General features: G+C 33.3%; 2 protein-coding genes across 2 annotated transcripts; both read right to left on the bottom strand.

The window, feature by feature from the left end:
* Positions 1-3,583: 3,583 nt before the first annotated feature.
* On the bottom strand, positions 3,584-10,854 carry LOC143602288 (uncharacterized). Its single transcript, XM_077079455.1, has 12 exons — positions 10,785-10,854; positions 10,675-10,713; positions 10,500-10,591; positions 9,955-10,027; positions 9,574-9,852; positions 9,218-9,463; positions 8,712-9,081; positions 7,680-8,509; positions 6,353-7,570; positions 5,056-6,173; positions 3,860-4,148; positions 3,584-3,771 (listed from the first exon to the last, which is right to left on the bottom strand). Exons 1-12 carry the CDS (start codon positions 10,852-10,854, stop codon positions 3,584-3,586), a joined length of 4,812 nt encoding a protein of 1,603 aa, XP_076935570.1.
* Positions 10,855-12,936: 2,082 nt separating this feature from the next.
* Positions 12,937-15,638, bottom strand: LOC143602287 (replication protein A 70 kDa DNA-binding subunit B-like). Its single transcript, XM_077079454.1, has 10 exons — positions 15,486-15,638; positions 15,152-15,419; positions 14,962-15,061; positions 14,607-14,684; positions 14,180-14,312; positions 13,890-14,101; positions 13,690-13,810; positions 13,405-13,584; positions 13,251-13,319; positions 12,937-13,158 (listed from the first exon to the last, which is right to left on the bottom strand). The coding sequence occupies exons 1-10, from the start codon at positions 15,636-15,638 to the stop codon at positions 12,937-12,939; spliced, it is 1,536 nt and encodes a 511-aa protein (XP_076935569.1).
* Positions 15,639-15,893: the final 255 nt, after the last annotated feature.

The following is a 15,893-nucleotide window of genomic DNA, read 5'->3' as shown; positions in this document are numbered from 1 at the left end:
TTGGGTTAGGAACTCTATCTTGATATAGAGTTAATTAGTTATTAGGTGAAGACCCACTGTCTTGTTGTGAGACTAAGAAGAATTGTAAAGCTAAGTACTTTGTGTGCTTGGTGAAGAAGGTGATCAGTTCCTTTGAAGAGTGAGACGATTGTATTGGTGATCGCTACCATTTTAGGGAGATGACTAATGTAGAAAACTCTCCATTTATGCATCATGGATAAGATGTAGGGTGCATTAGTTAACATTCACTTGAACCTCTATAAATCCGCTTGTTATCTCTAACCCTTAAACTCTTTACTTATTTGTGTTTTCTTTGTTGTGAAAAAAGTTTAACAAAGTTATTAGCTTGTTAAAATTGAATTAATTTCAAAGAAAAACAATTCACCACTAGTTTCCTACAATAATCATATGAATCAAACATATGCTGCATCTTTTAGGTCAATTGTTGATTAGCTATGAGTACGTTATTTTATATAATTCAAACACTTTGCAACGTATAACGTTTTTTTTAGACAAATAACTCATTCGTAGTGAGGGATTCCCACATGGTTGTGAGGGTGAGCTCAATTGAACCTTGGCTCATTATATCCAGAGCCTTATTCCAATCATTTATTTAAGAATGCAAATACTTTTAAAATGTTAACAAATGGGAGTGCTGCTTGTGGTTTATTGCAACAAAATAAACGAATAATAAGATCTACTATATCCTATGATGAATATTAACACGATTATGTTTAGCTTGTCAAGTTATACCATAGTTTCTCTATGTTTAAATGATATTAGGTAATCTGTGTACACACTGATTCCGTAAACAATACCAACTATAAAGTTGAGTAATATAAAATGTTATAATAATTAAACCAATGACCACATTATAATGGAAATATTTTTAATTTTGTTTATTCTTATGTCATCAAATTACAAGTTAATTGTTATTCAAGTTAACATAACAACTAACCACCACATTCCAACGTCGTGGATATCCTTTCAATCAGTCTTATTATCCATATCTTTTCGCCTAATCGTTTTTAAATTCCTTATATTTATTAAAACACTTTGTGATCTAATGATAGATAACAAAAAAAAATAGTTAAAATGTTTCACGTATATGTTAACATATATAATTCTTCATAAAAAATAACGAATCTATGTATATAATTAATCTTTCAAAATAATTAAGCCTCGTACTTATGACCGCTAATAAAATATATTGGTTGATTTGGGGTAAAGAAAAATACATTTGGGTTCATATAGGTGAACTCAAATTACAGGACACGTGAGAATGATTCGAATGCGTCGCTCTTAAAAAACACTCGATAACATAAAAATGGTACAAATGGACGAGCAATATTTAAGGCCCCGTTACCGGTAGCCCTACTTTCGTGTTGGATTTACTCATAAACACAGTTCTAAATATCAGAGTTAATTAAAACATTTACGCGGAATATAAAACTTTCATAAAACATTACATAATTCATAACTTGTCTCAAAACATCCTTTGTCTTTCAACATTAAAGCATTAAAATTAAAACATCATAAGTCTTCAGATGCCAGACTCTTATTCAGTGCCACGTGTCTCCTCAAGCGAGCTGCCTCATCCTACTCACCTGCGTGCATACTAAAAGTCAGCTACGCTGAGTGAGTTCTAGTTAATCACATAATCATACAATACATTCTTACATTTCATACTTAACCTCTCAACTTTCTTTCATACACACCTAAGTGCTTTTACTTTCATTTTTACCTTCATACTTTCTTTACATACATAATCATACGTTTTAAAGAGCCTTTCGCCCTATAACCTCACAGATACTATAAGGGTCTGGTCCCTAGTTTTCGAATATTAGAAGGGTTCGATTCCCTAACATCACAGATATTATAAGGGTCTGGTCCCTAACATCACAGATATTATAAGGGTCTGGTCCCTAGTTTTCGAATATTAGTAGGGTTCGATTCCCTCTTCGTTACCATACAACCATACATCATACCTCGAGTATTATTAGGGCTCGGTACCCTCCTTCCTCGAATATTAGTAGGGTTCGGTTCCCTAGTTCTCGAATATTAGTAGGGTTCGATTCCCTCTTCGTTACCATACAACCATACATCATACCTCGAGTATTATTAGGGCTCGGTACCCTCCTTCCTCGAATATTAGTAGGGTTCGGTTCCCTAGTTCTCGAATATTAGTAGGGTTCGATTCCCTCTTCGTTACCATACAACCATCCTTTCCTTCTTTTATTAACTTTATCACATTCATACACATAAGCATACATAACATACTTACCTTATACCTAGCGTTACAACCTGACAGTACGTGCAATATCCGAAGATCGTTCACGTACCATCAAGCAATCATTCATTCATATCACATATATCACATATGGCATACATTTATCACTTAGGATAAATGTATTAATCAACACATCAAGTATGCACACAGCCCCGAAAACATAACAAGGAATGGGGCTAGAAACTCACCTGAACACGGTTACGTTCACCGTTAATCGTAATCACTTTCTTCAGTTGTGCACGGCTGACTGTATAACAAGTATACATATCAATTAACTATCACTACTCATATCATCTTTCTAGTCTTAATTACTACCCACAACGAACGGGGGTCCGGGGGCAGCGCCCCTGGCAGCGGGGTCTAGGGGCGGCAGCCCCTAGCAGGGTCCAAGGGGCAGAGCCCCTGGCTGGGGTCGAGCTGCCAGGTAAGCCTGGAAAAATTTTATTTACATTAACTGTCTTAACACATTTTTCATTAGGTTTTTTTTTTTTTATTTTCTAATCGAACTTGGCTTTAGGCGAAGTTAAACCTTAAGCGAACTTAGCTTTAGGCGAAGTTAAACCTTAGGCGAACTTAGCTTTAGGCGAAGTTGTCATCAGGCGAACTTGGCTTTAGGCGAAGTTAAGCCTCAGGCGAACTTAGCTCTAGGCGAAGTTGTCATCAGGCGAACTTAGCCGTAAGCGAAGTTATCAATTAGGCGAACTTGGCCTCAGGCGAAGTTATCGCTTTGAAGGCGAAGTTATCGCTTTGAAGGCGAAGTTGCCCAGTTGCAGGCGAAGTTGCCCAGATCAGCCGTTGTTTTGGTTTTTATTGAGCATTTTGGCGATTTTAACACCCTTGTTAAGGTTCGAGATCACCCACTACGCTTCCCGACCATTTTCGGTCGTATCTACACTATAAAACTTGGATCATTAAACTTCAAAGATCAAGAATCATACCTTTCTGAGCTTGTTTGGATCTTGTTTAACTTGTTATCACAACTAATCGCTCTCTCTCTCGGATCTGGCTCGGTTCTTCCCTCAGCCGGCGGCGGTGTTGGTGTGTGGTGTGTGTGTTTTGGAGTGTTAGAGAATATGGTGAAATGAAAGATATTTTAGAGTTTAGGGGATATTTATATCCCTTAAATCCCATGGACCTAAGGCCCATTCTCATTTAACCCATCTCAATTAATCCAAGTCCATGATCCGCTCCTTACTCGATATCCAATAATTAACGCGAAATCACTAAACATAACTTTCTTTATTCAACATTAAAATTTTAGGATGTTACACAATATCCAAACACTAATGGCTATTACCGCCGCCTATTGACAATCACACCAATGCCGCCAAAGTAATCCCCACCACCACTATCACAGTCAATGTTGTTGAGACCGGATCGGACCGGACCAGCTGCTTGAATCGGTCCGACCGGGATTCGGTCCACTGACACGGTCCGGTTATATGCAGTTCGCTCGGTTTCTAGAAAACCGGCCGGTCCGACTGGAAAACCGGACCGGTTGAACCGGTTTTCTCTAAAAAAATAGTTTTTTGTTTGAAAAATATTTTTTAGCAGTTTTTAAGCAAAAGCCGTTCGACCGCCCCGACCAGTTGAACCGTTGAACTGGTTGCCTGACTGGTTCGCCGTCCGATCCGGTTATGAAAACATTGATCACAGTTAATGCAACCACCACCACCAAGCCCAACGACCAATGAAAGCAATAACCACCCCAACCATCACCAGCAACACAAACTTCCGCTATAGTCACCACCACCTCCACTATCACTAGCGTCGCCTTCTCTAACACCACCACCATTATCGCCGCTTCCACGTCATCATTATCCCCTCCTATGCTAGGGCCACCATCCTGGCCATTGCACTAACCATTAATCCATCATAAACATAAAAAACACCAAACAAACCAATTTTAATAACTTTTGTTTATACCACAACTAGGTTAGTTGCCCGTGTAGAACACGGGTTTAAGAAATTTTATTTTATAATTCTAAAAACATTTGAAATATTTGAAGAAACAATGTGGTATTAAATATTAAAGGTAGAAGCATATGTTTAATTTACTAACACATTAATCTTAAATATTATATGGTTGGACACAATATAAATGGTAACATAAATGATAGATTTATTCATGTAAAGTGAAAAAAGACACAAAAACTGATAAATTGTTGAAACTAAGGAAGAAAGTAAGTTACAATCAAATTTGACAAAGTGAAACATAAATTACAAATCTCGAAATATCTCTTTGTAAACAACATTAGATGTCTTATTTGTAAGTTTGCCATCTGCGTCGAATATTAATAATTTGACTCCGTCTCTACTCTTCACTCTTGATAGTGCCACATACAACTGTCCATGGCTGAAAACCGGATGCTTTAAATACAAACCAACTTTTGATAGTGACTGTCCTTGGCTTTTGTTAATCGTCATTGCAAAACATACTGAAATTGGAAATTGTCTTCTCTGAAACTTGAAAGGAATCTTGTTATCTGTAGGTATCATATTTACTCTGTGAATATATGTGCGAGTACCAATATTACCTCCAGATATTATTTCAGCTACTACGACATGTTTTTTAAGAGATATGACTCGCACCCTAGTACCATTACACAAACCAATTTGATGGTCAATGTTTCGGAGTAACATAACAGAAACACCCACCTTTAAGACCAATCTATGATTTGGCAATCCGGAAATTTTAAGACCGTTTAACACGTCGGGCGAGTATAAATTTGCTTGCAACGGATCAACGAAGTCTTCTGTTGGACAGTACTATCTGAGCTAAGGTACTCCTTTTCATCTCTGGGAAAAAGTGAGATCAATCGATCATTAATGTCTTGGACATCTTCATTGGTAGGTGCAAGTATTGCTCTTTCACGAAAGAATTCAATATTTTTGATATTTTGTATAATTGAAGGATAAACAAAATCAATTAAACTTTGAATCGGATCATACGAGTCATTGATCAAAAGATCACGAGGTATGTCTATTGTTGCTTCACCATCATTTGAACCACCGACATTTCCCTCGCCTATATCCAACAGCCATTTAGCAAACTGGTTTGTCTGCTCAATATCAGATGCTTGAGCTCCGATGGTTAACCGCATGTTTTTTGTTAACCTAAGAAGTTTGCATTTACCCCAAATATAGGAAGAACATAAAGATGCATTCACAATCTGTTGTCTGCTTCCGTTTGTAATAACAGGAAGAACTTGCCTAAAATCACCACCAAAAACAATAACTTTACCTCCAAATGGGATTCCCGAATTGATAGAATTATTAGGAGTTAATACGTCCGTCATTGTTCTATCAAGAGCTTCAAATGCATGTTTATGTATCATTGGGGCTTCATCCCATATAATCAATTTTGTTTCCTTTAGTAAATGCACATCATCACTTCCTAGTTTTATGCTGCAAGTTGAGTCCTCGTTAAGATTTATAGGAATATGAAATCTGGAGTGTGCTGTTCTACCTCCTGACAACAGCAATGATGCAATACCACTTGAAGCAACATTCAATACAATTTGACCTTTAGATCGTATTGCCACAGATAATGTCTTCCACAAAAATGTCTTTCCTGTTCCACCATAGCCGTAAAGAAAAAATACACCTCCTTTGTTAGCTTTAACTGCGTTCATGATTTCGTCAAACACTTTTCGTTGTTCATCTGTTAATGAACTTATAAGGCTGTGAGACTCATTTTGTAAAGTGATTGTGTCATAAGAGAGTTCGTCAACAATTAAACGATTGTTTGAAGAAGCTATAGAATTGTGATCAGGATACGGCATAGTTTGAAATCTACGTAGGCTTGAGTTATTTCGAAGTAGGTACTTCTCAATCTCACACAAAGTTAAGTTCTTAATTTGAGTTTCTGGAAGTGATAAATCTGCAAAATTGTATTAATAAAATATAAACAATATTATATGAAGTACGTATATGAACAAAACATAAAAACGAAAAACCAAATTCATTAAGGATGGTAAAAATTGAAAATTTATAATTAATCTTCATTTGAAAGTATAATATGGTTCATATATTTTAGTACTGAATAACGAATTGGAGTACCTGGAATATTCAATATTCTTTGTTGTGTGTAAATAATGTCATCTAATAGATATTCCCATGTTTTTTCCCACACAAAATCAGGTCTAGAAAGAGAGCTGGACAATAACATTGATCCAAATAAAGCACGAAGATAATAACCAGAACCGGATGCACTCGCCTCCTTAATTGCTTCGATATATTCCATGTCATCATCGAGTAGTCCACGTGCATAGCAAGCATCTCTAAATGTAGGATATGTCTGGCCATCTACCGTTCGAATATCATCAAAAGATTTTGGTCCTTTGACTTTGTTTAGAAGAATTCTTAAGAAATACGCCTCACCGAGAGACGGAGAAACTTGATGAATTCTTCCAATTGAAAAACCCTGCTTTCGTCGTTCCCACTTTCGTTGTTCAAGTTTCCAAACAAACTTAGTAGGAAATTCAACATAAGTAAGGTTTCGTGCTTCGTCATTAATTTGGTTACACAACATCCAAGCTGAAAACATTGATGAAGAAACTGATGGTTTGTTAAGGACATCATCAATATCATCATCGGGCCCGTACGTAACCTGTTGTTGACCAGGGAGGTGGAAAGGAAGCCTAACTACTGAAGGCGGGTTGTAATGTACTTCAAATGCAAATATCCTCCATGCTGCTTCACACGCAGAAAGGTATCGACAATCATAATATTCTCTAATTTCATCTCTTGCTTTATCTTGATCATCTTGATTGTCAGCGTCTACAACAGCAACTGTAGCCCTGTCAGGACCTTTGTTAATGTATTTGAATAAATACTTTATGGATGCAGCCTGATTACACCACTCAACGTTAATATGTGCTTGATATCTTTTCAGAAGCGTTTTATTATATGGCACGAAACTTCTGTTGTCTAACTCCACAGCAGACTTTTTAACTGTGCATCCAGAATCTCTTCTTCTGTAAATAGGATAACCATTTGAATCAATAGAATTGTGAGGTGTAAACTTTTTAGGGAACTTTTTAGAACACCTTCTATTAATCATGCATGAACAGTTCATGTTATCATAACCACAAGGGCCATGCATCATGAATTCACTCACAAGGGAATATAATTCATGATCTTCCTTCTTGTCTGGAATCTCGGCCGAAATAAACGGGTCAATATGATCAACGGTAGGAAGCTTGTGATCAGCATGCATGAATAAACATATATGGGCATGAGGCAACCCACGCTTTTGAAACTCTACGGTATAAACAACTACATAAAAAATGAATATTATTAATGTTCGATATAAATTGAAAGTTGCTAAAAAGAAGACTATGTTTAACAAATACTATTATATTAAGTAAATAATAAAGTAAATCACCTGCTTGAACCTTTCCCAGAACTTCGTCTTTTTTTAAGTCTTTGATTATTGCATCAAGCTTAACTTTAAATAATCTACACATGATGTCAGGCCTGTCTTCAGGATTAATGGTGGTACTATTCAGGAATCTTTTAACTTCAGGCCATTTAGGATTGCATGTTATAGTTATGAAAAAATCTGGATATCCATACCACCTACAAATAGCCATGGCATCTAGGTAGTTTTGCATCATGTACTGAGAACCTCCGGTAAAAGATGAAGGTAATATCACACGTTGACCAACGCGGGACATGTCTTGGTTTTTGGTGTTTTTTAAGTTATGAATATTCTCATATGACTCACATCTAAGAACCTTTTGTTTTTTACGTATGTAGTTGAGTATTTCGGTTTCAATCATTGTGTATATATCAACTAACTGTTGTTGAAAAAGTCTTCTTCCATTCAGAGGCAATGAGAAAATATTTGGCCTATCTTGAATTCTGTACGCAAAAAATTCTCTCATGGTGCTGTTTGGCCGTTTACTTTTTTGTAAGCTACTAAAATCTCTATGAGGGATGTCAACCCTGTAACAATCATCACCGTAAATATAGAAAAGTGGATATTGAAGAGGAACGTATGAAGGATGCAATTCACTTATATGCTTTAGACTTCCCGTTTTAGTTTCAACAATAATGTCTCGAGGCTCAATATTACCAATATCACCAACAATCAGCGCAGCAACTTCAGAAGAACTCGGAAAGTTGTATGTTCTTCCATCTTGTTGTCTTCTTCCAATAAGACGCAACTTAAGGTTAGCATGAGGATTTTCTTGAAAACGATCTATTGCCATCCTATAAGATTTCACCAGCTCATTATGAGAATCTAACATACGCTGTAGATCCTTTATTATCTCAAGATCTAGCAAGTTGGAACCTCTTGTAGATTGTTTTTTTGATTGACTGGTAGGAATAAGAATATTCGTTTGTCATTATTTAAAAAAATGACATAAGGTCAAATGTGTAAAAATAGTGAATTAATTGAGTTAATACATACCTAAATAAGCATTGTCTATTTGAGACTTCATTTTCCGTGTCATATATGTATAGTTGCGAAAACTTTGGTTTTGATCCATTCTCTGGCAAAAGACTTCCAATAGAATGATAATTCTGACCGCTAATCCTAAACACGAATGGAGCGTTACCTCTATTAATGAAGGAATCAACCTTTCCGCCCATTGATGTAAACGCGAACATAGAATTGTAGCGTCTAATGTTCTTTAAGAAAAACTTGCTTTTAGGACCAACATTGCTAAATAGATCTTTGTAAGCTGGCGGAGCATCTTTAAATTTAGGTAGCTCGACCTTACCGTAACCACAACATAGGAAATAAGTTGTTTTTCCTTCTTTTTTTTTCCTATTCCACCCTCATTTTTCCACAATTTTGCATGGCATAATTCACATATAAGATTCTGATCACCATGATCCAAGTAATCTGTTAAATTAACTGGTGGTCAAAAAATGTATGTGCATTATTAATTGGAATTGTTGTATTATAAGTACCTGTTGAGATTCCTTTGAATGGGCCTTTAACCAAAACTTCGACATCAACTTCTTCATCTGACGTCAAATCAAGCATAGGTATAGGATTTGTAATCCGCGAGTTACTTATTAGTTTACGCTTTCCTGATGATAACTTTGTTAAAGAAGTAGATGCACAATTGCTGGATGCCATGATAGGTGAAGAAATATAAACTCGACGAGTATCACATAATGAGGTAAACCTGTTGTTTTTGGAAGTAGATGCCCCTGTGGAAAAATTTAAGATTTAAAATATGGTAACATGAGCAAGTTGATAATAATTGATATTATCGTTTATGTTTAAATTATGAAAAATAACCAGTAAACGGGTATCTTACCACTATTGATATCACCTAATGAAGTTGGATTCTTTGTATTTTCATGAAAAGTTTGCAAACTGCTTTGATTTGTAATCATTGTATTTGGTGTCACATTTTCTTTGCCCAGTGTAATTGATGTAGAATTTATTGATGACGAAAAAGGTTTATTAGACTTTTGGGTGTTAGGAGCAATATTAGATCTCCTGCTATCTAGAAGTAGCTTTCTTGATTTCCTGGCCTCTGAAGCATTTAACTTACGAACGTCGGCTGAAGATATAGCGGTTCTTTGCATGTCCCCTACATAAAGAAAATAATTGTAGAAATGTTGTTCTACACGGACAAATTTAATTTTTCTGAATTACAAAAATGAACGTAATATAATACAAATTGAAAACTTACAATTTGAAGCATGACCGTTGACAGGCGCTTTAGAGGATGATGCACTTTCAGGGGTGTTGCTTTTAGACATTTCCTTGTATAATAGAGTGCAAATAGAAGTATAAGAAATAGATTTACAAAGTAAAAAACAACTATTTAATGTTATCTATTGATTTTATAATATCGATAAATTAAAATGTTTTTGTAATATGACTTCGTGTTTTAAAATTACATATACAATTTCATTGAGCATTTACAGTTGAAAACTTGAAATTCATGCTAATGACGTAAAGACAAGGAAAATAGTTTGTAGATATTACAAAGTACAAAAGTTTTATATCTAATACGAAACTATAATAATTATGTTATATATATATGTATATATATATATTAAAAATTAAACTTGTATTTGTGTTTTAAATCTATTGTAGTTAAGGACAGATTGTATATTCTTTTAAAGGTAAAACGTGTATAAATGACTTGAAAAAAATCGATGCTACAAACTAAACACATTCCCAGTTTAGACGGATTGAAACTTATAGCAGTGGGAGCAAGGAATTATTTACTTGAACAATATTGGATTTATTGATATGTAGATCTACTTTCCTGAATTTTACCGCCTCTGAAGCATTTGCATAACGAACGTTGTTTACATAAGCTGTAAAAAATAAAAAAAATAAAATAAACATATTATTAGATGATGAGTTAAGTTTAACATAAGTAACAAATAAATTTATTTACCATTAGAAATGTCAGATAAAGTAGTTCTTTGCATGTCCCCTACAAAAGAAAAGAAAAAAAAAGATAAAAAGTTGTTGTAAGGGTTATATAATACAAAATGGAAATCTTACCATTTGAAGAATCGCCGGTGTGTGACGCTTTAGAGGAAGATGAAATTTGAGGGGTTTTCCTTTTAGTCATGTCCTTGTATATCTATAAGGTGCAAATATAATTAAAGTCAACAGTATGCAGTCAAAGACTTTATATTTAGAGGTGATGGGATTCCACCGTTTGTATTACACGATTGAGCTTAATTAGAATACAAAACCTTAAAAGTTATAAAATCGAAAAAGGATTTATTAGTACTATATTTTTAACAGTTTAGATGGTATTGGTTAATAAATGCCACTAAAAAGGTATTTATTTAATTCTTATTATTGTTAATTAATCTTTGTTTTGTTATAGCATATGCATGCAATCATACGGAAGCATAAAATCAATAAAAAAGCCTTTTTTTATATAGGTAACATATGGGTATTTTAGTGACATGAGGACTTAAATATTTCCTCTTCTAATTTAGGTCTAGAGTGTTATTTGTGCAAAAACACTACGCACACGAGATATGTAGGAATGCGTGTTTGTTTTATAACTTTTATTTTTAGATATCAGATATATGATCAAAGAAAAGAAATAGAATATTATTATTAACATGTATCAATTAAAAAAAATATAATAAAATTCTAATTTGTCTTGTAACATATTAAATTTGTTATGTGAAATTGCATATATTTATAGGATTATTCGTCCGAATAGACTCACATCATTAACCACTTACAACGATGAAAAGTTATCACAACTCTAAATGCCTAACAAATAATTATATACATATATACGACAACTGAATATGGTTGTTTTTGAAGCATAACGTAGTGTTATAATGGTCTATGGTGTGCCCTTGATTGGTGTAAAAGCCAAGAAAATAAGAGCAACCAAGATTACAACCGGAATCAAGAGGAGCAGTTGCGGTGGCAATACCAACGGTAGAACAACCAACATGAATGCCTAACTTATTTAATGTATAAAGTATTTATTATGAAATATAACATTTTACTAAATAAAAATAAAAGAGTAATGAATTAGTTACTTGAATGACGAACTTTGGTGTAGTACTATGATAAAATATCACACCCGGTAGAGAAGAGCTTTGTGGAACACTCTGTGTAGAGAAAAGCTTTGTGGAACACTTTGTTTATTAAAGAATATAAAGCAAGGGCAAACAGTTTACATATATATGCTATTTAAAGTTGAAATTAGTTAGGTAAACTTTTCCATATAGGCTTACGTTAGGTAACAAAATTATTTGATATGACAAACATATTCTTTTATGTTAACAAAAATAGATTAAATTTAAAAGTTAAAAATCAATCTATGCCCATGATTTACGTTAGTAAATTTTGTCCTTAATTAAAACAATTATAAATTGGGGTAAATATATATTTATATAAGTCAAAAGTTAACATAGATAATGGATTGAGCATAAACCAGTCAACCTAAAAAAGTATATATTTAAAATAAATTTACCTAATTAAAGAATTATTGAATGGGCGTATATTAGTCCGAATCTTTAGCTGCAGGAGTATTGAATTTTCGTCATCATAAATTTAAATTTAATGTCTATACGAAAAAAATTCTGTATTATATTGTTTTTGAATGTCTATTTTTTTTAAGTTTTTCGTGTCTCATGTTATAAAAAAAATTCTCTTTTTAAAAGTTCAGACTTAACAGAGTAATTTGATTGAGCATAAAAATAGAATTTTTGTCATCATAAATATAAATTTGATGACTTCAATGAAAAAGTAATATCCATGTAGGTAGTTTTTTGTAGAAATATAAATTTTGTTAAAGTTTTTCGTATTTTATCTTAATTTTGCATGTAGGTACTTTAAAGTCATACATATACCTACTAATGTAGAATTGTATTTTAATGAAAAAATTAATTAATAGTAATTGGAATATTTTTTGTAGTAATTATACTTTAAGGAAGTGAAATATTATTTGTCTATAATATTAATTTGAAGTTTTGCAAAACATATGTACCACATAAAAACATAGCAATAACCAATCATAAAATTTTATCAAAAAAAGGAATCTCCATGTAGTCAAACAAAAAGAAAAATACCCAACACAATCAAAACAGAAAATATAAAGAAACATAGTCTCAGCAAACCATGCAAAAAAAGACAATAAAAAGGAAAGTTTTTTAAATTAAATAGGAACCGACTACTACTTCTCGGTTTTAGGAATCAACAGCGTCTCATTCCAATTTGCATCACGCAAATCCTTTGTGTGAATCTTCTGTTGTTTAGTTGATGACAGAGCGGATGACTCGTCAACGTCGTATACATCTTCAAGATTACGCTTCAAATCAACACTGGCAGCCGTGCCCATACTTTCATTGCTATTGGAAATCGGGGTCCCATTGTCAGCGGTACATGAAATAGAATCCTATATAATAAAAAAAGTAAGGAATTATAAGTTCAATTTAGTTAGTTTGATTTAAGTAGATAGCGAAAACATAAGTAAAAATAATAGATAACCTTCAAAGAAACATCCGTCTGTAATGGCAACTCTGAGTTACTTGGTTTCACCGAATCAGAATCTTCAACCTTCATTTTGTATGTAAACTCACATGCTTTACATGTACAGTTTTGACCGGTTTATTATATATAAATGAAGAAATTAACAAATTACCTGATTATTATAGAAATTATTTTCGAGCTTTGAAATAATGTTCAGATCTTCAGTCAGTTTTGTAATGGAAAAATACTCAGCATTGTTATCAAGATTATAGTTCTTGATCTCGATCCTAAAGGCGAACTTTCTTTCTAATAAAACGTTGAAGGCAGCAGGAAGAGTTAAAAATTCAGCCGACTGTGAAAAGCATCAAATGTTTTAATTTCAAATATAAAAAGTTATAGAATTTCACTATTATAGTAATGTTATTATAAAACGATTCAAAAAAGACAAAAAGTTTACTTGTTCCTGTTCGTCCAGCACGTCTTTAGCAATTCGTCCTATAAGCTTGTTAGCCTCCCGCTCAAACATTGTAAGAGTCACAGTCCCTGTGCAATCCTGGACTCGTATGGGGATCTTGTATCTTAAAAATATGATTAAAATAAATTAAAAAGATAAAGCATGGTTAATATTGTAAAAAAAAAGTTAAAAGATTTGAGAACCTAATCATAAGAGATGATACAATAGTCTGATTGCAATTGTCATTGAGACATTTGTACTGCTTCGCCACTTCAAAATCGGCTGGATTCTCTCCCTTATCAATTCTGACGGTTGTGGTTTCAACTCCATTTTTACATAAATCACAACTACGATAATTCCATGATTTCTCAATGCATAGAGCTTTGATCTTACCAACAACAATAAGGGATTTAACCTATCCAGAAATAAGAGAATTTTAATAATGATGTTTCAATGAATCTAAAAACAAAAAATTTAAAAAACAATGACATACCTCTTTGATTTCGTTAATTTCACGAATGTTAATGAAATCAATATCATTAAGAAATTCGTCTTCCAGTGACGAGACCATAGAGGTACCAACGGACCGATGAGAGGATGTTTCTTCACCAATGTTAGACAGGAAACTGGTGTGATGAAACATTATTTGTTATAATGAGTAGGTAACTTTTAATAAAAAAAATCAAGACTTGTGGATGGTCTATTTTCATGTGTTACCGTGTTTTGATAATAGCTTTTATCAAAACAGAATCAATTTTTAAATAATACTATTACAATTGTACGATCACAAATTTGGTATGGAAGAATGGGCTGTACAAATTATATTTTTAAATTATAGCATTACAATAATAGTATTACCTTTAGAAAGTAAAGGTAAATATAAATGGTAATTATTTTAAACATATATAATAACAATGTACCTTTTCTTAAATTCTAGGATTTCATCAATTGGTGAATTTATAAACAACCGCGTCGCATCATAAACATTAGAAACAGTCCTGTTATATGTAATAACATAAATTCGTTAGTTATTTAAAGTACAATGAAATAATGACATGATTTTTTACTTACGTCCGTATATATGCAGATTTCCGAATTGAAGAATTAGGAAAACATGAGCCTGTTGCTTATTTTGCATGTAGTTCAACATTTGCTGACAATATTCCTCCCACAAGGTTAATATGATGTGTCTACCTTTATAAGATTGTTGATATGGATAACATAAATATAGTTAAGTGCAAATGAATAAAAAAAAGTAAAATTTGAGTTGCTTACTCAAGATCTTCTAATTTGATCTCCATCTTGATTGCTTCTTTGCCACCTCTTACCGGTTTCTTCTCCACCTCATAGCATTTGTAAACATATCCAATAATATCTAGTGTGAAATAAAGTTAGAGCGTTAAGAGTTTTAATGTGTGTTAAACAATTAAGAGTAAATAATAAATAAAATAATACGGTATCTAACCGAGTCTAGTGTACTGAGGTAGAGGGTCTTTTAAAATGGAACCAAAATTGGTGAATTCAAAACCATACTCGGAGCCTTTGAAGGTGGTGCATTTTTTTAGGTCTGTTTGCCAACGGAAAGAAATTTTCTGGCCATTGTCCACATGCTTGATTTTTGCGTCATTGTCAGCCAGTGTGGGCCTAAAAATGAAGTAGCACTCATTCTCTCGGAGATGTTCTTCAAACTTAGGAAAGTAAGTTTTGAACACGCTTGCCTGCATCTTTGTTCCCTGAAAATTTATGTAGTTGAGAGTGCTGAATATTATAAAAAGAAAAAAAAAATGATAAATATTTACCTCCTCATCCATTATAATCATTTCAATCGACCAAATTTCGTTAGGGTTCTTGTTGTTTGGTTTTCTCCATAGTCTAACAACTCGAACTTTGATTGTATAGTTTGTCTTGGTAGCATCAAGTTCCCTAAGTTTGATCAAATTTTTTGGCTCCATGTTTCTGTGTATTAGAGACATTGTTAAAAAAAGGTGTTGTATTTCGTAAGTAATAAGATATAACAAACTATACAAATTAAAGGGAGAGAACAATTGAATTACCATGGCAGTTAGATCGACTTCGATGGTGATGAGGGTGGATTGTTATTAAAGAATATATAGCAAATGCAAACAGAATAATTTGATATATATGGCAAACATATTATTTTTATGTTAACAAAAATAGAAGAAATATAAAAGTTAATAACCAATCTG

The sequence above is a fragment of the Bidens hawaiensis genome, unplaced genomic scaffold (genome assembly GCF_021521415.1).
Source record: "Bidens hawaiensis isolate Kalapana, Puna unplaced genomic scaffold, B.hawaiensis_p1.1 tig00058284_1, whole genome shotgun sequence".
Lineage (NCBI taxonomy): Eukaryota > Viridiplantae > Streptophyta > Magnoliopsida > Asterales > Asteraceae > Bidens > Bidens hawaiensis.
The sequence above is the reverse complement of the archived record's forward strand: the minus strand, read 5'-3'. Positions and strand labels throughout refer to the sequence as shown.

What these genes read in the sequence shown, in the direction of transcription:
- LOC143602288 (XM_077079455.1), bottom strand. Translation starts at nt 10,854, where the DNA reads ATGACTAAAAGGAAAACCCCTCAAATTTCATCTTCCTCTAAAGCGTCA. An exon ending in TTTATCTGACATTTCTAATG is followed by an intron (nt 10,592 to 10,674) that starts GTAAATAAATTT and finishes TATTTTTTACAG; the next exon opens with CTTATGTAAACAACGTTCGT. An exon ending in CAACGGTCATGCTTCAAATT is followed by an intron (nt 9,853 to 9,954) that starts GTAAGTTTTCAA and finishes TTCTTTATGTAG; the next exon opens with GGGACATGCAAAGAACCGCT.
- LOC143602287 (XM_077079454.1), bottom strand. Translation starts at nt 15,638, where the DNA reads ATGGAGCCAAAAAATTTGATCAAACTTAGGGAACTTGATGCTACCAAG. An exon ending in ATCCTAGAATTTAAGAAAAG is followed by an intron (nt 14,313 to 14,606) that starts GTACATTGTTAT and finishes TCATCACACCAG; the next exon opens with TTTCCTGTCTAACATTGGTG. An exon ending in AGACGGATGTTTCTTTGAAG is followed by an intron (nt 13,159 to 13,250) that starts GTTATCTATTAT and finishes TTTATTATATAG; the next exon opens with GATTCTATTTCATGTACCGC.